At 41.6% G+C, this 25,207-nt stretch overlaps 1 protein-coding gene across 4 annotated transcripts in view; it reads left to right on the forward strand.

Annotated features, from left to right (window-relative positions):
• The window catches only part of LOC109905519 (limbic system-associated membrane protein-like), a 1,129,933-nt gene that overhangs the window by 988,995 nt on the left and 115,731 nt on the right, over positions 1-25,207 (forward strand). For 3 of the 4 annotated variants that reach the window (XM_020502925.2, XM_020502926.2, XM_020502924.2), the window contains exon 2: positions 5,409-5,487. In XM_020502925.2, the coding sequence (XP_020358514.1) occupies positions 5,409-5,487 (79 nt within the window). Of the gene's footprint in view, positions 1-4,986; positions 5,488-25,207 lie in introns of those variants that run through there. The other variant, XM_020502923.2, reaches the window with a different exon arrangement.

Genomic DNA, 25,207 nt, shown 5'->3' on the forward strand with positions numbered 1-25,207 from the left:
CATATCTATTCGATGATAAATCATTCGTGGCAAATACACGCAGCTGGAGATTACGCAATAATTGCGACGGAGGACACCAAGCGAGCACCTGGTAGATGTAGTGTATAATGGTCAATCTTCCAATGATATGCCTACAAATACGTCACAATGCTGCAGACACCTTGGGGAAACGACAGAAAGTGTAAGCTCATTCCTGGCGCATTCACAGCTATATAAGGAGACATTGGAACACAGCGCCTTCAAAATCTTGGGCACTTCCTGTTTGAAATTTCATCTTGGGTTCGCCTGTAGCATCAGTTCTGTGGCACTCACAGATAATATCTTTGCAGTTTTGGAAACGTCAGAGTGTTTTCTTTCCAAAGCTGTCAATTATTTGCATAGTCGAGCATCTTTTCGTGACAAAATATCTTGTTTAAAACGGGAACGTTTTTTTATCCAAAAATTAAAAGAGCGCCCCCTATATCAAAGAAGTTAAGGGAACCTGGTCTATAAGAGATCGTAAATCTAAAGCGTGTAAAGAAAATGGCCCACCTAGCCTGACGCGGATTCAGTCTCCTCGCTGCTCGAATATACTCCAGATTGCGGTGGTCAGTCCAGATGAGGAAAGGGTGTTTAGCCCCCTCTAGCCAGTGTCTCCACACCTTCAGGGCCTTTACCATAGCTAGTAACTCCCGGTCCACCACATCATAGTTCCGCTCCGCCGGACCCAGCTTCTTAGAAAATAAAGCGCAGGGATGGAGCTTCGGTGGCGTGTCCAAGCGCTGAGACAGCACGGCTCCAACCCCAGCCTCGGACGCATCCACCTCCACTATGAATGCTAACGAAGGGTCCGGATGCGCCAACACGGGAGCTTCAGTGAACAGCACCTTCAACTGGTTGAAGGCTCCATCAGCCTCTGCCGACCACCACAGAGGCACCGGCCCCCCCTTCAGCAGTGAGGTAATGGGCGCCGCTACTTGGCCATAACCCCGGATAAACCTCCGGTAGTAATTGGCAAACCCTAAAAACCGCTGCACCTCCTTTACCGTGGTCGGAGTCGGCCAATTACGCACGGTGTTAACGCGGTGACACTCCATCACCACCCCCGAACTGGAAATGCGATAACCCAGGAAGGAAACGGCTTGTTTGGAGAACACACATTTCTCAGCCTTGACGTATAGGTCATGCTCCAGCAGTCGCCCAAGAAACTTGCGCACCAGGGAGACATGTGTGGCAGAATAAATCAAGATGTCATCAATATAGACTACCACACCCTGCCCGTGCAAGTCCCTGAGAATCTCATCTACAAAGGATTGAAAGACGGCTGGAGCATTCTTCAATGACTTCTGTTACGACTTCTACAAATGGTGCGGTGGAGGAGTCAAACGCAGAGAGCAGGTAATATCGGACGTGAATCTATTTATTCCAACGACAGCGGAGACATGGACATGCCAACACTAGGGCGTAAGAAACCACCCGTCCAAAATACACAGGACTAAAACTGTCCGGAAAATAATGAGAATACACTTATACACCAACACCAAAATAACAGAGAACAAGCCCGCACAAATACCCAGCGGGCCTAGTGCCCTTAAATAGCCTACTAACAAACACTAACTCAAAACAGGTGTACCCAATTAAACCCAATAAACACAAACAAATGGAAAGGGAATCGATGGCAGCTAATAGGCCTGGCGACGACGACTGCCGAGCGCCGCCCGAACAGGAAGAGGCACCATCTTCGGCGAGATTCGTGACAATACTGTACCTTTAACATCCAAATTCACTAGCTAGTACTATTAATACTGTGTTACCAAGTGTCTTGCATAACACAGCATGTAGTTCCCAACATGCAACAGGGTTTTCCAGTGTTTCAAAATACCCCTCTGGTATCCCCTGAGCTTGGAGCTGCCCAATAGCATGGTACTAGGTCTGTCAGGCTTCTTTCCGTCAGCAGTGTACAGTATGTGGGGAAGAGTGGGGTGGGCTGAGTGTGTTTCTCTAGTCTAGTGTGTGGACGAGGGAAGGGTGATCGGACAGGAGCAGTGGAGTATCACTGACCATTTGTTCAGGCTCGGCAATAGGTGAACAGTAACCATATCATATGTTGACGGTATGGTGGGTAAATAAGGAGGAAAGAAAGGGAGGAGGGGCGTTTTCTCTCCCTGTCTTCTCTGTGTTCTTGGTGCTCAGTCACGTAACTGTACTGCAGTAGGATAATGTGAATGCAGTAGGATAATGTACAGACTGAGGGAGGAAGAGAGAGGGGGTGTAGCTCTAAATGATCTTGGCCATGTATCAGTGGAAGGCCTATGACAATGAGCATAATGTTTAAATGGTATAATTAGGACCAGGTTAAGTTAAATGTTTTGCACTGGTACAAAATATGTAACAATCATTATCCGAGGAGTATAAGAGCAAAGCTAGAACATGAAAGTCAACAGTGAGTGAATCACAAAAATAATTGTCACTTTAATGTTTCATTATCTTAATATTAATGTGTTATTGATCTACTTTAATGTTGTAGCCTTATTCACATGCTTAATTAATCTGGCCCAGCATTTGAATAGAAGAGTTTATCCATACTTAAAATCATTGGGCCTTAGTATGCATAGAGCTTGGCAGTGTGCAAACTATTATGTCTCTAAAATGGCAAAAACTTCTCAGTTACTTTTCAAAATGGAAGATGGAGTTTGACATTTTGTTCTAAGGAGTATGAGGATGATCGACAGCGGAAAGCATTTTAGTGCTCCCTCTAATGCACTAATATTAGCACTTCCATGAACTGTCCCATATTAATTATGCTCATATGCTCCAATCTCTCACAGATGCAGTTCCATTCTGGACTAATCTCACACTGAAGCCTCGTTGCACCATGCTGCTGATGATAAAACTGAGAAGCCAAGTGTGTTTTAGTGCTATACTTTACAATTTATTTGAACCACAGACGGTTCCTGTATGCCAGGGTTCCCCAATCGGTGGCCTGCAGGCTGAATTTGGCCCGCGTGTGATTTTATTTGGCCTCCCAAGTTTTCTGAGTCATTTTTTATAGCATTTTTTTTCAAGTTGGACATAAAATACTGTAAAAACACCAGCAAATCAGCTCCAATTGATTTTAATTTGGGAAATCTGTTTGGGCTTCTTGCGGTCAATTTGCAGTCTACAAATGATTTATAATTACGTTCCGGCTCCCTGACCATCCGCTCAAGAAAAAAATTGTCAAACGGCTGAATCTAGTTGATGATCCCTGCTCTAGGCTACATTGGCAGTCAACAAAGGATTACATTTGATCATTAATCATAATAACAAATAGTGGTGTTTATTCAGGATATAAACCCAGGTTCAATGTCGTAGATGAAGACGCCATGCAGTGAATGCTGATGCTTTTGACTCTTTTTCCCACTGTGATCAATTGTGCAATACTGTATGATTTCACTTAACAATTAATTAAACTGTGGAGTGATTGAACATAAGGACACAGCCTATTAAATCTGTTTCCTGATTAGCAAGAAAAAAAACTTATTGGTTGGCACATTGGGGTTGGCACATTTACATTTCTGATGAAGTTGAAGGCATGCCCTTGCATCTCTTGCCCTTGCTCCAGTGACAGCCAAAGTGATTATAATTACCATCCTTGTCAAAATCAAAGCCAATGTGTCTAGACACAGTTTTATGATGACAGATTGGGCATGACCCTATAAACAATAAACAACTCTACCCATCAGCTCATTCATCTTAAGTGACTTTATCCAAGCTAAATGTGATGAGCGTATTAAGAGAAAATGTATGTCTGAACAGTAATCTTCCCCCAAATAAATCTTCACTGTTGAATATGTTCCTGTAGCCTTTTAAGAAATATTTTAGCTTACAAAATAGAACACGTAAATAATATTTTGAGACAACAACAAAAAAAATCGAACATAAGCTATATCAAGTCCTTACAGTGAAATGCTTACTTTACAAGCCCTTAATGCTTTAAATAAGTTTAAGGGAAATAAAGTGTTAAAGAAAAAAACAGATAAGTAAAAAATAGAAAAGGAAAGTAACAAATCATTAAACAGAGGCAGTAAACAGCAACAGTGAAGCTACTGTATAAACAGGGGGTACTGGTATAGAGTCAATGTGCGGGGGCACCGGTTGGTCGAGGTAATTAAGGTAATATGTACATGTAGGTAGAGTTAAAGTGACTATGCATAGATAATAAACAGAGAGTAGCAGCAGCGTAAAAGAGGGGTCTGGGTAGCCCTTTGATTAGATGTTTAGGAGTCTTATAGCTTGGGGGGTAGAAGATGTTAAGAAGCCTTTTGGCATTCAGACCCCTATATTGCATTCAGTTCTATTGGTGTCAGCAGTAGGATGGTAACCTCCAGAGGTGAATTGAGGTGACATTAGACAAGCAAGGATGTTGTGCACCTTGTCACCTTACCTTACCTGGCTATACTGCATACCGCTCGACAAGGTCTTCAGTGTTGAGCAATTAAGCTCCATAGCTGGGCTATACTGGTGGCCCTACAGTCATCTTGAAATACTTGAAATAGGCTATATGGGATCATAGAAATAGAATGACAGAATTATAATAGAATGATCATTCTATTTCTATGTATGAGGGAAAGCCAGCACAATGCATTCAATACTGTGGGTTTTTACAGCTGAAAAGCCTTCCGCACACATTTGACATAAATGTAATATATATATATATATATATCAACCAATTAAAATGTGAACCTGTAAGTCCATAAATATGATTTAATTAACTAAATGTTCCTTCTAATTTCTTTGGGTTACGTCATGACCATGTTGGCATGTAGTCTTAACTGTGGACCTAGAACAACAAGCGAGGCATTTACTTAGACACATAGCCAATGACTTTCCTCTCCTCTCAGCTGCCGACCGCAGTTGTGTCTAGTAGAAAGGGACCTCAGCTGGTGCTGTTGTCGTGACAACCAAAAAAGGCGCATCAGACTCTCATGAAGGGGGCAGCAGTGCGATGTATAAGCGGGGGTGGGGTAATCGGGTAGAGAGAGCTCTAGAGTGAGAGGCGCTGGTGACTGGAGAGGACTGAATTTCCTCCCCACCTCTAAAGAACTCTGCTGCCAGTCTATCGCAGCCTTTACGCGGGAGCTGAAAGCACAGTGGAATACAGGGCTTTCAGAGAGGGTTTACGGAATATATGTTTTCCTCCAAGCCATTTTGCTTTCGTTGTTTCAACGCGTATTTATCTTCCTCAACATCATAGAAACCCCTGGTCACACTTTGTCGTGGAGTAGGTTATTGCCAAGGGTCGGAGCGCCACTTCAATTCCCTTTTATAAGTCCAAACACTTTCTCTGGGATCTCTGCGCGCCCAGTTCGAAATGCTGGTCGGAAGGAGACCGTGTTGGAGGCAATTGCAGGCTTCTTTTTTCAGACTCCTGTGTCTTATTCCTACAGGGTTCCCCGTCCGAAGTGTGGATATGCAGCGAGCGACCGACAACATTACTATCCGCCAGGGTGATACAGCGGTTATCAGGTAAGGTCCCTGTCCAACTTTCCATTCATCCGCAGCCCCCAAGTGATGCTGAGTTATGTATGCAAAGCATAGAACCAGCATGGAATGAAATGACCAATGATACAATTGACACGTTCGCTAATGTGTAGGCTACTGATGTCTAATGTTCTCATTTAAAATATTGAAATGTCACATGGTGTGTTTTACATTAAATAGGACATCAACTAAGTTAAATACTCATCAGTAGGGTATGAGAAATGTAGTGATAAAAATATGCATATTTTTTTAAAGTGTGAATTTCAAGAGACTTATTTTCATTTTGATCTGATATGCGATTTGATGTTGCTCCGTAGCCTGGTTTATTATGTAGTCTATGCCACAGTATCATCCCCAAACTGCAAAATAATGATGTAGCCTAATTTAAACGACATTGCTGGTATTTATTGGAAATCACTGAAAACGTTAAGTGTGTCATAGAATTGCCCCAAAAAATGATGCCCGGGAAGCGGCAGATTATAGGAGGCTACTCTTTTCGATGGGGGAAGAGTACAGGCAAGTGCTGCGTGGGGTAGCCTACAATACATAACGATGCAGTTTGATTTCCGAATTGCATATTACCCGGTTATGAAAAATAAGTCCAAAGCGCTTCACTGTGAATGAAATCCATATTTTCTTTGTGCCAATTATGTCGGGAGTAGATTTAGCCTTATAGTTAATCACCTCCCAGACAATGCAAGCTGTCAATTTAAGGCTATTATGTTATTGTTGGACACAGATGTCATTAGTCACGTGGTCCCAGCCATGTGTTTTTGGACTGGCAGGTCAGTGAGGGGCTTACCCCTCCCCCTCCCCAAAACGAATTATGCAAGACACAACAACAATATTTCTCTCTTTAACTCACTCTCCCTCACACACACCTGGTGATTTTTTTCGTTCTTCCGCTGAATTGAAAAGTATGCTCATGTAGAGTTTATTTGTGGCACAGCCTACATGGTTAAGAATGAACCATAATGACTGAAATGTCTGAAAAAATTGCTAGGAAATTTGCGTTATTGATGTTATGTATGATATTTTTCTTTTTGTGTAATGTTAAATGAGAGCAATCTGATCTTTATAAAGCAATGTTAGGTTTTATACCCATTGTGAGGTGCATGCATTGCACCAGACAGAGACAAAGAGAGTATTGTTTTATATTCGCTGACTGCAGTAGATGGGTTGTCTATGGAGTTTGGGAATCATTGACCCAGACACGCCCCTACTGGGCTGTATTGCCTTACAGTGCCTCTGCATGCCAAGCTGTAATATATTATATATATATATATATATTAACACACATACTACATGACCAAAAGTATGTGGACACCTGCTCGTCAAACATCTAATTCCAAAACCATTATTATGGAGTTGGTCCCCCCTTTGCTGCTATAACAGGCTCCACTCTTCTGGGAAGGCTTTCCACTAGATGTTAGAACATTGCTGCGGGGACTTGCTTCCATTCAGCCACAAGAGAATTTGTGAGGTCGGGCACTGATGTTGGGCGATTAGGCCTGTCTCGCAGTCAGGGTTGAGGTCAGGGCTCTGTGCAGGCCAGTCAAGTTCTTCCACACCAAACTCAACCGACTCTTTCTGTATGTACCTTGCTTTGTGCACAAGGGCATTGTCATGCTGAAACAGGAAAGGGCCTTTCCCAAACTGTTGTCACAAAGTTGGATGCACAGAATTGTCTAGAATGTCATTGTATGCTGTAGAGTTAAGATTTCCCTTCACTGGAACTAAGGAGCCCGAACCTCCTCCACCAAACTTTACAGTTGGCACTATGAATTGGGACAGGAAGCGTTCTCCTGGCATCTACCAAACCCAGATTCGTCCGTCGGACTGACAGATGGTGAAGCGTGATTCATCACTCCAGAAAAAGTGTTTCCACTGCTCCAGAGTCCAATGTCAGCAAGCTTTATAACACTCCAGCCGACACTTGGCATTGCGCATGGTGATCTTACAATTGTATGCGGCTGCTCGGCCATGGAAACCTATTTCAGGAAGCTTCCGATGAACAGTTCACGTTGCTCAGTTTGGAATGTGCTAGTGAGTGTTGCAAACGAGGAAAGACTATTTTTACGCGCTACCTGCTTCAGCACTCGGTGGTCCCGTTCTGTGAGCCGTTATGGCCTACCACCTCGCGGCTGAGTCGGTGTTGCTCCTTGACGTTTCCACTTCACACTAACAGCATTTACAGTTGACCAGAGCAGCTTTCGCAGGGCAGAAATTTGACGGGAGGGTGGCATCCTATGATAGTACCACGTTGAAAGTCACTGAGCTCTTCTGTAATGCCATTTTACTGCCAGTGTTTGTCTATTGTATGGCTGTGTGCTCATATTTATACACCTGTATAAAATGTGGCTGAAAGCCAAATCCACTCATTTGAAGGCGTGTCCACATACAATATATTTACAAAAGTATCAATTCACTGTAAATTTTCTCCTACATAAGACTGTATCGGAGCACACCATCATGTTCTAATGGCAAATCACATTCAGATATTATATTGAAGACATTAATTCAATAATTATCTAGCGTCTTTAGACCTGAACATTTATATCACACTACTATTTAATTAATTGTCGCACTTGTCGTCTGTAAGGAGTGAGGGATTGTACAGATTAACATCATCTGACGCAACATAAGACCTGTTGAAAGTTACAAAAAAAGTGACAAACATTTAACTTTCAGTTTAAAGAACTATATACACTTGATCCTCTCATGGTGATGCAGTAGTGCAGCAATGGGAATATCTCAAAACCTGTGGTAGCCTATATTGTTAATCTGTAGGTCAAAAGGTGTGCTGATCACTCTGGTGTTGTCACAGCCAGGCCCAGCAGGTTTAGGACCTATAATCCACTTACTGGATTTCCTCTCACTAATTGCTTCCATCAATTCAATTACTTGATCATCAAGTCAATCATATTCCAATGTGGTTACTTTTAAATCTTACTAAGGCTCACCAATTGATATCCATTTAAAAAATCCAGCCAATCAGTTTACTCAGTGCATTCATTTCCTTCAATTAAGAGTGAGTTTAGCCGTCACCTGGCCTGTACAGTAAAATATGTTCTACTCAGTGCCTAGTTGTTTCCTTCTATACAGTGTCTCTCAGTGCGCCTAATATTAAAACATGATTCCTGAAGTTGCATTCGTGAACATAAATTGACTTCAAGTTGACTTTTTAACAGTTAACTCAGTCAATGACTACACAACAAACTGCAGTTGTGTGTCCAGTAGCCCGACCGAACAACATGCATTTTTCACTCCCCAGTTTCAACAGACAAATCGGATAAATAAATATATATAAAAGAACAAGGGCCACTGAGAGAACTTTCAGGGGGGGGCCCCAGGGTAGTCATTTGTTGCATGAGAAAGTGTAGCCAATGTGATTCCATAAGCTGGTTTTGCTGTGCTGTTGGGATATCCGTGGCCTAGAGAAATAATATAGCCTTGGCTCCATTACCGATGCCTGCGGCTTAGTTATGACATTACAGGCATAGGTGGAGCTGAACCCTTAAAGAAACAATTTTGTTACACAGTAGCTGTGGTGTACTAGTAACAATGTTCCTAAAATGACAAAGAAAAAAGGGCCTTATAACACATGCAAGTAAAGTTACCAAAATAATTGTCCTTTTTCAGCATCAACACATTGATATTGATTAAAATAAAGGTGTTGTAAAGGTTATTTTAACCTCATTTGCTTGGCTAGTTAATCTGTTAAACCCTGAGATTGTTTAAGTCAGTCTCGTATACAAGAGATGAGATTCACATGACATGAATGTGTTAGTACAGCAGTCTATGTTGACGCATTCTTTAGATTAAGTACTGTAGAAGTCCACTGTGGCTTAGAATCATGCTGATTACGTTTTATTGACGTCTTTGGCTGACATTTGACTTAATACCAGTTGAACATTTTCTTCTCTGCGTGCTTCAACTAAATTCATATCCCAAACGTCTTGTTACATCCCCAAACATTTAGATTGCAGTGAAAGTGTCCCACATTCTGAACTACTTCGAGATTGATACCACCTCAACAACCCAAATTAATCCTTCTCAGTCACAGTGAATCACGGCTGGATCTCAAAGTTATTTTGTATCCCTTTGCAGCATTTCTGTGTCACAATGCTTTACTTTTTAATTGCTTTTTCACTAGTTGGCAGTCCACGGCCTGCAGGGTGCGTTCTGATGTGGGAGAAGCGCAGAAAATTGACAATTGCTTATTAAAGCATTAATGACACAGACACCGGGATTGCTCTCCTCCGGGTCAATTATCATTGATTTGACAATATCCGCTCCCTTTCGTGGTATTTGGGTGGAGATCATTGCGGGCTTGTGTTTTGCCCTTAGGCCCGGATGTCAGACACCCAAATATCCCTTTTCAATTAAAGTATGAAAGGCTCAGTGTGTTTGAAACCTGTTCTCATAGAGATACACCGACATATCAGGCCCTGTGTAGCATTTTAAAGCTACAATTTGGGATCTGGGAATCCTTATAAGGGTCAGTTCAATTATTCATATGTACATATAAAAAGGTTACGTTTCACCAGCCTCATCCCTCAGTTGTATACCAAAATGTGGCGGGCTGGCTGTTTTGTTGTTTTTAGAATCCCAAACAATAGCTTTAATATGGCCCCGTATGCATCGGATCAGGATCAGACTGGAATACATTGTGGTTTGATGGCTAATGTGGCCTTGAAAGGATGGTGCAATGTTATCCAGGGAATTACTATCTCCTTATAGTTCAGCTCATGTTTGAAGGAAATCTCATTTTATTTGACATTTTCCTGTAACATTTGTTGTCAAAACAACATTTTTCTTCTCTGCTGTATAGTTGTACAGAAGTTGACATACACTTAGGTTGGAGTCATTAAATATCGTTTTAAAACCACTCCACAAATTTAGTTTTGGCCAATCGGTTAGGACATCTACTTTGTGCATGACACAAGTAATTTTTCCAACAATTGTTTACAGACAGATTATTTCACTTATAATTCACTGTATCACAATTCCACTGGGTCAGAAGTTTACATACGCTAAGTTGACTGTGCCTTTAAACAACTTTGAAAAATCCAGAAAATTATTTCATGGCTAATTGACATCATTTGAGTCAATTGGAAGTGTTCCTGTGGATGTATTTCAAGGCCTACCTTCAGACTCAGTGCCTCTTTGCTTGACATCATGGGAAAATGAAAAGAAATCAGCCAAGACCTCAGAAAAAAAATCCTATATCGACATAACCTGAAACGCCACTCAGCAATGAAGATGACGCCGACAAAAACAATAAACACTACAAACAAACCGTAAAGCTAAAGGCAATGTGCCCTAAACAAAGTCAACTTCCCACAAAGAAAGGAGGGAAAACGGGCTACCTAAGTATGGTTCCCAATCAGAGACAACGATAGATAGCTCTCCCTGATTGAGAACCATACCCGGCCAAAACATAGAAATACAAAAATCATAGATAACAAAACATAGAATGCCCACCCCAAATCACACCCTGACCAAACCAAATAGAGACATAAAAGGCTCTAAGGTCAGGCCGTGACAGGAAGGGAATATTTACTCTGATTAAATGTCAGGAATTGTGAAAAATGTAGTTTAAATGTATTTGGCTAAGGTGTAAACTTCCAACTTCTTCAACTGTAAGTTTTTATTTTTTTATTTTACCTTTATTTAATTAGGCAAGTCAGTTAAGAACAAATTCTTATTTTCAATGATGGCCTAGGAACAATGGGTTAACTGCCTGTTTAGGGGCAGAACAACAGATTTGTACCTTGTCAGCTTGGGGGTTTGAACTTGCAACCTTCCAGTTACTAGTCCAACGCTCTAACCACTAGGCTACCCTGCCGCCCCAGTGTGTCAGTGTCTGGAATATGGTCTATCTACAGTATGTCAGACATGCCATCTTTTGAGGATGAAACCAGATAAATGATGCCTACTCAATACTGGTTCCATGTAATTTGGGGCATAGTTTCAAGTGTACGGACAGATGGAACACTTTTCAGCTCATTTAATAGTATTTGTTTTCAAGGCTACTGAAACACACCCAAACCTCTCCAGTATAAGTGTTGGAATGTCGTCAATTCTCATTATAATGAGCAGGCCGTTTTATTTTAAGTTTATCTACTTTTTGGTTTGTGGTGGGATTTACAAAGAGATTGCCTCTGAGTGTTGAAGGATTTTACAACAGAGAATTATTCAAGTGTTGATTACAATACTAGCTGCTATTGATCCCAGCAGAAAATGAATGGCTTCGCTAACTGTTGACACACAGATCCCGATCCAAATCCAAACCTCACAGTTAAGAGATTATGACCATTTGCATAATTCCACTACCGAAAATGCATTTTCATTGTTCTCTTTAAGAACTGCACATTGATAATTTACTGTAAATACCAGACTGGTTATCTTTCTGTTCTCTGTGTGGGTCACTTTTCTTAGACACATATTTTCAAGTCCAAAAGATCCACTAAATCTATTAAGAGTAATGTGGTTGTGTTATTATGACCATATAAATCACCCATTACCTCTAACAATTGCCAAGTCATTGACTCCAAACATGGATTTTCAATTTGGAAGAGCAGTTATTGATAAGTAGTTCGTTAGCATACTCAGAAGGAGGGCACTTACTGTAAGTGTTCGTCTCCAGTACTGTAATGTTCATAGGGGCTTAACACTCTACCAGGAATCCTTGGCAAGTGACCCACAGAGGACATCACTGCATGCCATAGATGGCATAGATAATAGAAAATAAACCAAATCTGAACACATTTACATAATTCAGTTATGAGACATGAATGGCTCTTGTGTCCTGATTTGAAAAATGTGAATTCAATTACTTTGAATAGGTGAACTGGTTTTTGTGTTCCTGTTATTTCGAGATCCTATTGTAGAAATATTTATCTTAAATATCAAATGGGGTCAAGTTAAACTTTTTTGGTACTATTAGTAATGTTTTGCAACTATTACTGTGCTTATACATGCCGCAACAATATCACAAGCATTGTCACATTTTAAATAGGAAAAAACATTGGCTGGAACATAAGGAGAGAAACCGTGCTACACAATTTCACATGTCCCCCCCCCCCCCCCCCCCGAAGGACCGCTATCTCTCAACAAGTCATCTGACTGAGTGCAGGTTTTTTACAGTTTAGAGCCTCCCAAGGGCTTTTAGCATCTCTCACAGTGCTGTCCAGTGCTGCTCTGATGGGGTAGTGACCTGATTCAAAGCCGGGGAGACCAGGGACAGACAGCATTAGTACAATCACCACATAATCCTCTCTGCTTCTGCCCTGGCAGAGCCAGGATTTTCAAATCAATTTCATTTTCACCCATGATGCGGTTACAGTTTGAAAAGATGTGCGGCTGCCAGCTTCGTCATTATCTCCCTGTCCCATTTTGTTTTGGAGAATGATGTTGAAGGGAGGGGTAGCGTAGTGGGGGATGGGGGTGTTTGGTTGGACATCTCCCCAATTTGAAGTTTCGCCGACAGTTGAGACATTTCTGCGTCATTGAGATTGAACCATCTGAGAGCCTTCTGTTTGTGTCACATGCTGAACTGGAGTTGAAGCGGTCGAAGGCTGTGCACGTTGTGTAGTTGTTATTGTGAAGATGACATTATTTTTGACTAGGCTGGCCGATCTTCGTGTTGGTGCTCTCACCTGGATGGATGTCTACTCTAAAGGCATTTTAGAGGTTACTGGGGCAGTTTTTTGCTTGACAGTTAGGCATTTATTTGGCTTAGGCCTAGTTTGTTTTCTCTGTCCTCAAACTTTCTCTCAGCTTCCCCCCTGTGCATATTAACATATCTATCAGGTTTTTATATCGTCATACCGTCCTTCTCTCATCCCAGGATTTACGGTATTACCGGCTTAGTACACAAGGGGGTGCCCAAAAAATACTGAAAAATCCCATTGAGTGTCAATTATGAGAAAGCTATCAGAATTAGCACATGTAATATCGAATTTCCATGGAGTTTGCTAGCTAAATATGCTAACAAGCGCAAATGAAAATAAATGAATTGCAAAGACAGGAAATCAAGCTCCTAAAGTTATGCATATATAGGTAGTAGCTAACCAATATCATTTTTGGGGAGTTTGGACATTTACAAGCGAATGTGAGCTGGGGACATTGTGCAAATGAAGAACGTTTTGACACACGCTTGTCTGAAGGAAGAACAGTACTGGCTCTGAAGCAGCATGTGTACACACTGTGTCTGTCTGGAGTTGCTGGGAAAACGGGCCTGCCTGTTCTGCTTGGAGAAGATGGGGGAGGAGCAGAAGGGCCGAGAACATTGAGGAGAAAAAATGCAACAAAATCAAGCAGTGGCAGCTGTACAAATAACTCTTCCAAAGGGCTTTGACTTCTCAAACAGAGCAGAAAGTAAACACTATACGATGCCTTGTCACCTTATTGGTTCAGCCACTTGCTTAGATAACTAGAAAGTTAAACTTAGGGGTCACGTTAATGCAGAAATCTGTGTTTTTCACGCAGGATTTTTTTTTGAGAATGAATAAATCTCTTGCTGCGTTTTGGAAGAGCAGATCTAAAATGCTTCTTGTAATTTCTGCTCAACATCAGTCAAATGTTGTGCTTCTGTTGCACTTCTTCACTCGGATAAGAATTCATGAACGGGCATTCCATGAAAAGACAGCGCTCTTACTGATGTGTAGCTACTTTTCTCCGCTACTTTTCTGGGTGTAGCCAGCCTACTTTTCTCAGGTAACAATGAAATATTAACTTTAAACAAAACATTAGGAAATGTAGACGGCTACATTCTTTCTATGCTAAACATTAGAAATATCATGGCCATGCATTGTTTTTGCAAAAAAAAGACCTTGCTTTTCATTGTAAGCTCATTTATTCGTGTGGCTGCCAGCCAAATAGTGATGCACTTCTGTTGTCATCTGATGAAAATTAAGCTATTTTCCACCGAATGTGTTGCACTCATGAAATATCTGTAAAGGAAAACAATAGTTGCACATCCCTGATCTTTCTATTTGAGTTTTTTTATAAACACAATTTACTCTCAATATAAAACGCGACCCCTGTCAATACAAAGCTGGACCTGCTCCCGCTTTCTCCCAGTGTGCTATTTACAAACAAATACGTGACTGACTCAACTGTTCTGGGGAACTATGGTAAGCTTCATAATGTAAAATAATGTGACAGGTGAAATGAAGAACATGATCTGCTTTATCTCCTAAGGTATTGCACACGTTGACTGCAGGTATTTACTTAAGAAGTAGCCACAAATATTACAATTTATTGAAAAACTTAAAAGAAAAGGTTTCAACGGTATTTAGGCTATTGAAAAAACATTCCTTGGCTATTTCAAAATTGCCCGGTATACAGTATACCGGCCAAGCCTAATCTCTATCATTACACCAGCATCCAACCGCCTGAACAGTCCAGAAAGTAGGCAACCTGCAAGTGTTTGTGATCACACCAATTACTCTAACAGTATACAATACAAAATGGTTAGCTTTGTTCAAATATCATTTCATTAGGGATGTGCATCTTTCCTTTCATGAATGATTCGATACGTATTTAGATGCAAGGGCACCAATCCGATACAGGAACGATATATTTTGAGTTTGAAACGATTTGGTGCAATTTGGTTTGATTAGGGGAACGAATTGATGCGATGACCTTTTTTGTTGTTGCATGAACACATTCATTTTCCATTTTAAAATCATATCTGCAGCTGATAGGAGTTCAGGAGCTGAGCCTCTCTGAGCTGGATCTGTCTGAGATGAGTGGCTCTCTGTTAGTGTGTGTGTGTGTGTGTGTGTGTGTGTGTGTGTGTGTGTGTGTGTGTGTGTGTGTGTGTGTGTGTGTGTGTGTGTGTGTGTGTGTGTGTGTGTGAGGGGTGTCAATGGTGTGTATAGGCACCTGAGCTGAGCCATTGGGCAAACTGTGCATATACAGTACCACCCCCCCTATCAGATTAGGGGTGGGAAGAAATGTATGCTTTTTGTCACTCCACCATTTATCTGAAATCTCTATCACCCACTAGTTAACTTTGCAGATTGAAGATATTTTGAGCTAGTACAATGTCAATATTTACATTTAGAAATGTTTATCCCCGTCTCGAAAGCGAATGGTTTAAGACTGTTTGGAATTTCACGAAAAGGTTCTCTACCAAAACTATTTCTTATGGTGAACTTGAATCTAAATTAAATCTGAATGATTGAAAACCGCAATCAGCATTTGGATGTGAGTTGCGTCCACTCTTGTAGGCTATTGTGAAAGCCATTTTACAAGCATCTGAATGCTGAAGGTGCCAGATGAACAAATAGCCTATTAGAACTCGGTCCGCTACTGGATGTACAGTACAGAATAGCATTTCACAACGTAAGACAAAATGGAGGAGAGTCTCTCGTCAGAGATCGCATTTACAAAATATGACCTTTTCATTCGTTGTTTCTGTTGATAATAAAACATGTTTTGTTTAGTTATTTTTTCCTCAACTTGTTTGTCTAACTTTCTAGCAAGTCAAGCTGTATTACAGAGCAGCTAGCTAGCTAAAAGCTTTGCTTTGGCTGTACTGTAGCTAGCGACCTCCACCTAATAATTATTATCAAAAACAAACATCATTACCATCACAATAAAATAAAACAGGAGACAACAGTCAAAGTATAATAAGTTAATAATAATTAACAACCAATGTGTATTTTTTTTAACATACTTGTACTATTAAAATAGCACTTACTTAATGGGTAATTGTTTGCAAGTTGCTAGCTATCCCATAAACCCATCTTCGAAAACCACATTTTCATCTTCTGTGGTTTGGTAACTTTTTTTTCTTTGATGGACTCTAACTGGAGAGTTTGGAAGACATTCAAAGTATCCGGCGTCCAGCCCACACCAGAGCCTTCTTACTGTAAGGGGGTGTTGGGTTTCCACTCCATTGTGGATGGTCCCCATTCAAATGAATGACATGCAATGTAACAGAGTGCTTATGATGAGGCAGTCATACTCAGTTACATGCATCAAGTTTGATAGGCTACTGAACTGAAGGAGAGGACACATCAATTCAGTCACAACAGATAAGAGGTATTTTAAGAATAAAACAATATGAGTAAAAAACGTGGATCAGCGATTCCTAACATTTAAATTGGTATTCTGACCGATGCATGCATGCTAAATTTGGATCCGTTTGGTCTCCCACAGACCGATGCACTCGTATCTTAATCATTTTAACCAGGCACTGATCCGTATCGGTGAATCATTATATCCCTACAATGAATTTATCGTCTTAATTATGTTACCCATGTTGGTACAGGGGATTTGTCATTTTATTATTTTCTTAAAGAATCAGTTCACATTAGATGTATTTAATCCTTTGTACAGCACATGTAATTTGTCTGTCAGTGTCACATTAAAGTCCACTGGTCAAGAGCTGTTTCGCCTCCCCACATGCAGCAGGCTTTCGCTCTTAGTCACTCAACTTAGTTTACTTTACTAAGGATTTTGGTCGAGAAATGGGTTGTCCCAATTTTACAATCATTCAAAGTCGATGTTAACCAATAGAGACTATAGTCTGATCAGGAATCCACTTAATTGTGGGAGAAGACAAAAACATATATTTTTTAAAGCCATTCAGAAGGCAACTAAAATGATTGAAGAGGAGTTTCTTTCTGTAGAGAATTTGTAGTTTAAAGATCCTATACACTGAGAGGGTTTTGTTCTTTACAGAGGATCCGATCAAAGTACAGAATCAGATTCATATCTGATAGCACCCTTGGTATTATTTTTGGTTACCATTGGTTACAGGGCAGGTGTATTTAGTATACATCCGTTTAGATTCAAAGCAGATTAAAGCGTTACATAGAGGGAATGTTCTCATAAGTGACTTATTGTTTACTTCGTCACGTCTGCTCCCGCTCTCCCCCCTCCCCGGGCACTTGAGGGCACCAGGCTGCCCTGCATCACGCACTCCTATCATCCATTACGCACACCTGCCTTGCCTCGTCACGCGCATCAGCGATATTGGACTCACCTGGACTCACTCATCACCTGTTATTACTCCCCCTATATTTCTCAGTCCCCCAGCTCTGTTCCCCGCGTCTGTATTGATTGTTTTTGCCTGTGTTATCTGTTTGCTGATGTTGTTACTGTCTCGTTCCATGTCCGTTCTATATGAAATGTTTTACTCCCCGTACCTGCTTCGTCTCTCCAGCGTCATCACGTGACAGAATACAGAAGCCAACATACGAAGCATCGGGGAGTACTGGCGTTCCTGTTGGTATGGTGGCATCGGCTCTGGGTCGCTATCGATGGAACCGGGGGTGCCTAGCCAGCTCGTCAGGCTTCCACGCCCTAGCTGGCTCGAGAGGTTTCCTTGCCCAGGGTTGGCTCGGATGGCGCCCATCCCACGTCGGGCCTCAGCCGGATCGTCAGTTCTTGTTCGCCCAGCCGGTCCAGGAGTTTTTTTTGTTAGTTTTTTGTATTGTTGGTGAAGTCGGGGTGGATTACATCACCAATGGAACCAGGGATGCCTAAGCCAGCCTGTCGGGCTTTCATTCCCTGGCTGGCTCAAGAGGTTTCCTTGCCTCGGCGGCTTCCCATCCCACGCCACACTCCACCAGATCTCCGGGATCCTTCTCTGCAGCGGGATCAACAGGCATCTTGCCTCAGCCGGATTTTCGGGCTTCCATGCCTCGGCCGGCTCGCCAGGCTCTCACGCTCCTGCCTGTTCGTTGGGCTTCCACACCCCAACTGGCTTGCCCAGCGCCCACTTACAGTTAAAGTGGGTGAATTGTTACATAGGAATTATAAACACAGGAGATACATTCATGAGGACAAAAGCACCTCACCAGCCTCAAAATGCAAACTGAATCACCCTACGTTAGTTCAATGTAGCGGGATTTCCAGTTGGATTTCGATACTATTTTTACACATCAAAGTATATTTATTTTCATATCACTAAAATGTTTTATGTTGATGTATATGTTCATTTATCACTCTTAACTTGAAAGAGCTTGAAGATTCGGAGAGGGTGTCCATCTCAGATGATAAAGCCAATATACACACCAAATCAATTTTTCAAATCAAATTTTATTAGTCACATTCGCCGAATACAACAGGTACTTACAGTGAAATGCTTACTTACGAGCCCATTACGAACAGTGCAGTTTTAAAAAATACGGATAAGAATAAGAGATAAAAGTAACATGTAATTAAAAAACTTCTTGATACTACCCATCCCGCATGCGGGAGCGTAACGTAGCCTCAAACTAATTAGCATAACGCAACGAACATAAATCTTCCTAGAAAATATTCTGATTCATTAAAATGACAAATGAAATATATTGAACCTTTTGTTAATCACACTGTCATCTCAGATTTTTTAAATATGCTTTACAGCCAACGCTAGACAAGCATTTCTGTATGTTTATCATGGCATAATGCTATGGCATAATGCTCTGCTAGCATCAGGCAACATTTTCACGAAAATAAGAAAAGCAAATCAAATTAAATAATTTACCTTTGAAGAACTTCGGATGTTTTCACTCAGGAGACTCCCAGTTAGATAGCAAATGTTCCTTTTTTCCAAAAATATAATTTTTGTTGGCGAAATAGCTCCCGTTTGTTCGTCACTTTTGGCTGAGAAATCGACCGGAAAATGCGGTCACTACAACGCCAAACTTTTTTCCAAATTAGCTCCATAATATCGACAGAAACATGGCAAACGTTGTTTAGAATCAATACTCAAGGTGTTTTTCACATAACAATTCGATAACATATCCATCGGGGTAATTGGTTTCTCATAAGAAGCGATTGGAAAAATGGCTACTTGTGTACTTTACGCAAGATTTTATGCGGGAGCCACCATGTGACCACTTGCTAAATGTGGTCCATTACGGCTAATCTTCAACATCATTGCGTAAAAAGACGTCACAATGCTGTAGACACCTTGGGGAATACGTAGAAAATGTAAGCTCATTCATAGCTCATTCACAGCCATATAAGGAGTCATTGGCATGAGGCTGTTTTTACAAAATGCGGCAATTCCTGATTGAATTTTTATCTGGGTTTCACCTGTAACATCAGTTCTGTTGCACTCACAGACAATATCGTTGCAGTTTTGGAAATGTCAGGGTGTTTTCTATCCAAAGCTGTCAATTATATGCATAGTCGAGCATCTTGTCGTGACAAAATATCCCATTTAAAACGGGAACGTTTTTTATCCAAAAATGAAAATACTGCCCCTTAGTTATAAAAGGTTATTAAAGAGCAGCATTAAAAAATAACAAGATATACAGGGGGGTGCCGGTACAGAGTCAATGTGCGGGGGCACTGGTTATTTGAGGTAGTATGTACATGTCGATAGAGTTAATTAAAGTGACTATGCATATATGACAACAGAGAATGGCAGTGGTGTGGGGGGGGGGGGGGCAATGCAAATAATCTGGGTAGCCATTTGACTAGATGTTCAGGAGTCTTATGGCTTGGGGGTAGCTGTTTAGAAGCCTCTTGGACCTAGACTTGGCGCTCCGGTACCGCTTGCCTTGTGGTAGCAGAGAGAACAGTCTATGACTAGGGTGGCTGGAGTGTTTGACAATATTTAGGGCCTTCCTCTGACACAGCGTGGTATAGAGGTCCTGGATGGCAGGAAGCTTGGCCCCAGTGATGTACTGGGCCGTTCGCACTGCCCTCTATAGTGCCTTGCGGTCGGTGGCCGAGCAGTTGCTATATCAGGCAGTGATGCAACCAGTGGTGCAGCTGTAGAACCTTTTGAGGATCTGAGGACCCATGACAAATCTTTTCAGTCTCCTGAGGGGGAATAGGTTTTGTCGTGCCCGCTTCACAACTGTCATGGTGTGCTTGGACCATGTTAGTTTGTTGGTGATGTGGACACCAAGGAACTTGAAGCTGTCAACCTGCTCCACTACAGCCCTGTCGATGAGAATGGGGGCGTGCACAATCATCTCCTTTGTCTTGATCACATTGAGGGAGAGGTTGTTGTCCTTGCACCACATGGCCAGGTCTCTGACCTCCTCCCTATAAGCTGTCTAGTTGTTGTCGGTGATCAGGCCTACCACTGATGTGTCATCGGCAAATTGAATGATGGTGTTGGAGTAATGCATGGCCGTGCAGTCATGAGTGAACAGGGAGTACAGGAGGTGCGTGCTCAGCCCCCTCCTGTACTCCCTGTTCACTCATGACTGCACGGCCATGCATGACTCGGCCATGCATGACTCGGACCCCTGTGTTGAGGATCAGCGTGGCGGATGTGTTGTTACCTACCCTTACCACCTGGGGGCGGCCCGTCAGGAGGTGCAAGATCCAGTTGCAGAGGGAGGTGTTTGAATCTCTTTAAAAGTATAAGCATCAAGGGCTAAGGTCATACACATTTATGACAAGGTAAACATCTAACCGAAAGTACAGTATGTGCGGCTGTTGTTGGCACTAACCTGGTCTTAGCCCTAGGTTTCTATTATAAAAATATGTAGTGAATCTGCATCTAGCGGTGGATAACCATTGCTAGAAGTAGGACTGTTGTAAACTGGCAGTCATAGCAAGTAGCCTGATTAAGACTGAAGGATTGCTGGATAGAGTCAAGTTGGAGAAGTTAGTGTCGCAGAGCATGTTTGCTGGTCCTTCCCAAGAGAGAGATTTGACCCTATAAATAAAAATGACTGCCTATGTCTGTCTAACCATTGATTCACATCAAAATTTGACACTCAATTTGCTAGTGACCTCCTTGAGGAGCTATTTTTTGTGCCCAGAAAAATGTCTTGCCTAGATGCCCTGTGTTTTTCTTGCCATGCCTCAGCCCTCTAAAATACCCTGCTGGTGGCAGTACCCCACACCACAGGTGACATCACAGAATGTTGACTTGCACAAGAGGTATGACTGATTTAACATCACCCTGTGTTCAAAGCCACTTAAGCCTCATTGACTAAAGAACGCTGGAGTTCTCTTGGTTCACATGCTGCTTGTATTTGATGGATTCTCGCCCCAAAGGACTTTGGGTAGCATTTGTCTCTGTCAATTCGCCCGTAAAACGCAGGAGCTAAGAAATATTGCAGGTTTGATAACCATGGACCTTTAATTCATACAAGGTATCTATCTGAAAGCACATTAGGTCAAGTGTTCTCGACTCTGGGAAGCTCCCCTAGATCTGATTAAAAGATGATAAGTTGGTTCCATTAATATATGGATGTTCATGTGCTCCAATGTGTTCAGGTGCTTTGTCTTGTGCTATTGGGGTGGAAAACAAACTGTGCCTTCTTCTGTGCCTTCTATGGAAGTATTGAACCTAATCAGTAGTTTTTTACAAGGATAAAATATGTTCCTATACAGTGACAGTCTCTACTCTGACTTCACCACAGATCACAATGTTTGTTTTCCTATTACTTCTGTCATTACTTCGATGACACGGACAGCAAATGGAAATGACTGAAGCTTGTGCTAAATATTGTGCATTATAACAAATATCTGCATTATATCATGTCTGCAGTGAGTGGATGTTGGTGCCACTAGGCCCCAGGGAGTCCAGAGACCTCTGTCTTTAGCTCAGTGGTCTAATTTAGTTGTCTGCACTTTCTGTGTACACTGTTCTTCAGCGCCATTTTAGAGGATTAATCACTTCAGTTCAGCTCACTTCAGTGTATTTACTTGGCCAGCTCCCGTACTCCTTTACACTAGGGTATTTCAAAGGCCAAGGAGAGGACAGAACAAGTCCCCTACTTCAATCAAATAGTGAGAGGGCCGTAGAAAAGAGCTCCTTTGATAGCTCTTTTGTTATGGCCTAAGTATTTACGGCCCTATGTGCTATTTTATGTAACGGGGTTTGCAGAGATTGTGTGAGGCTGAGAAAATGTTTGCACAGTGTGACAAATCGCATCCCAATTGGTGAAGATTGTGAAATAAAAATGATGAAAAGTACAAGATGCTCTTTCAATGCTTGGGTACATAAAGTCTAGGAAGTATCATTTCAAGTTGTTTTCCTATTTTAACGCTCCCTTTTTAAAATGCAGAGTTATGATGATTTCACCTCACCATCTCATAGTTGCTATCAAATGAAATGTGACAGTATGTTAAAATACAGTGACAGTCATATACTGCAACCATGTGGGAACAGTCTCACAGGTCAATCAAACCTATTTCAGTGATGTTGGTAACATATGCACAGACAGCCTCAACACAGTCTCACTGTCTGATCTGAGATGATGATGATGATGATGATGATCAGCACTTTCATTTCCAACAAACCATTTTGGAGGGATTAGCCTTGCAGGGACATCAGTGCGGGGGAGGTGAAGGGGGGAGGTTGTTGGGGAGCTGTCAAGCCAAGCTCTTTCCTTTTATGGCTGCAGTCCTAGACCCAGATTATCACTAATCTCATCTTCTTTCATTTGACCTCAGTCCAGGGTCAAATGTAGCTAGCGGTTAGCGAACATCCTCACAATCGGTCAGAACTATGAAGAGTCAGGAAAAGGAACTGTTTAGTGGTTGTAAGTAAAACAGAGGCTTGGAGGGGTTTTGTTGCCAGAGAGAGGTCACCATGCATGTATTAACTCGTGATTAGCAGGTCGATAGTAAATAGTCTCTTGGACCTGTATAGCTTCACTGATTTCCAGCTGGTAATGATGTCTTAACATCCGACTGTGTGATGAAAGGTAGGATTTCATCTAAGGCCCCAGGAGACAGATGCTATTTCACAGAATGTTTTGGGTGGAATTCTCTGGTTGGTTCCAGTTGTCTACTATCACTGATACAATACAGGAGATAAAACCTTCGAGTGGGGACTCTTCACAGCCTTAGAAAATCAAACATTTTGTTTCATGGGGATAACATAATACTCCTGTGTAAATCTCCCCGAACATAATAAACCACGTTAGCTAGTACGTATGCATCATACTACAGCCTGAGTAGGTAGCCAGCTTTAATGTTTCATGTCTAGCCTTAGATTGATTCATAATTCATCCTTAATGGATTTAGCTCCTAATTCAGAGAGAGAGAGCTCTTCCAACTGAATTTAACTTATCTTATTTAAGTAAAGCCTATGGGTTGTTTATCCGGATCAAGCCCTACTTTTTAAATAGAAATAACTTGTCTTAGAGGTGTTTGTTTTTCACTTGCACAAGACATTGCAAGTCTGCCAAACATAAAACAACATTTCCTGTCTCCGCTCTTATCTCTAATTTCAGTCTTCTAATCCACCATATGGAGCTCGCTGAATTGAGTGATATACGTTCTGCTTGTATGCTTTGGAAGGAAACGGAGGGAGAGATCACAGGATACGCAAAACAAAACCAAATCAACAGTGGAACAAACAGGGGAAAACCTGAGGGACATTGTTGAGATGTGGCTTCTGCTTCTAAAGTATCGCACAAGGGTTGACTAATAGGCGTGTACAAATCTCGCAGAAGCCACGCCGAGTTTGTAGTTGTGTTTGTGTTGGTACTAGTAGTAGTAGCTGTGTGTGTGCATGTGTGTGTTATGGGACACTATTAAACACTGTGTTCTCTGTTTTTGAGTCACTGTCTCAACAACAGTTGACTACAATTGAAAATCCCATCAGGGATGGTGAAGAACAAATGAGGGAGGAAAACATTTGCTGCACAGAAACTAAAAATAGCTTAAGCTCTAACTCACAATGAATAGAAAGTTTCCATTGCCAAATGTGAAGAGTGCCTCTTCCAGGTGCAGTACGGACATATTTAACATGAACATATGTGGAACTATTAATACAAATGATTATTTCATGACATTGTATTTGTATACAGTGATTTTATATCCTATAATAAATAAAACCATTCAAAATAAATAAATATAGCCGATTCACCCTTTGGGACTACAAACAAACCACTTTGCAATATGATCCAGCCTCACATCACATCTAGATCATATTGAATCCCCAAAAATTGCTGGGATGATGTTGACGAGAGGAAATATTGATTGCCTCGCTGAAAATGTCACTCTGTTCTCCAGGCCGTGGATTCTGCAGATGTGCCGTTGGTGTTCTGTTTCACACTCTCTCTCCTCTCATTTCCCACTGTCAGATTCCCTTCTTCTCTCCTCCTCTTTTCTCCGGAGAGCCCCCTGCTTCTCCCTAATTGACTGTTATTGCCAGCCTCCCAAACCAACTCTTCAAGGGCAGACCAGGGAGAGGAAGGCCCTCCTTAAGCTCTCAAATGGCTCCAATTGTACATCCATGAATGGAATCTGTACAAGAGTCCATAATTGTAATCAGTCTCACAAGCAGCCATATCTAAAGCAGGATATGTGCCTCAGCCACCCTACTGCTAAACAGAATGGGAGCTGTCCAATTAAGCCACTTCAGCCTTGCAAAACAAAATGGCAGGCTGGCAAACGCTTAACCAGTAATTTACGGGGATGGACTTGTGCACCAACACACATGGAAAGACAGCTCTTTGGGTCTGTTATTATATGCTAGTGTTACTGGTAATTTTCTAGCATTATCATACTGCAATTTCCTCCATTTCTGAGATGATAATGTTTGCGAAGAGTCTTTGGGTTATAACAGCTGTTTTGGAACTCATAGTCACCCTCTTCGTCCGTAGTTATGAAGAAGCGATGTGGAAAAAATGGATCAAATCCTGATAACAGGTGGATGGCTAACTTCTGGCTACAAGTTAAAGAAGGTTTCTCAGTACTGTACGTCTTATGTTAGGAAAAAAGCAATTATTTTAAGAAGTGGTAAAAAAAACAAGCAACTACTATA

This window comes from Oncorhynchus kisutch, linkage group LG15, assembly GCF_002021735.2.
Source record: "Oncorhynchus kisutch isolate 150728-3 linkage group LG15, Okis_V2, whole genome shotgun sequence".
In the NCBI taxonomy this organism is placed as follows: Eukaryota; Metazoa; Chordata; class Actinopteri; order Salmoniformes; family Salmonidae; genus Oncorhynchus; species Oncorhynchus kisutch.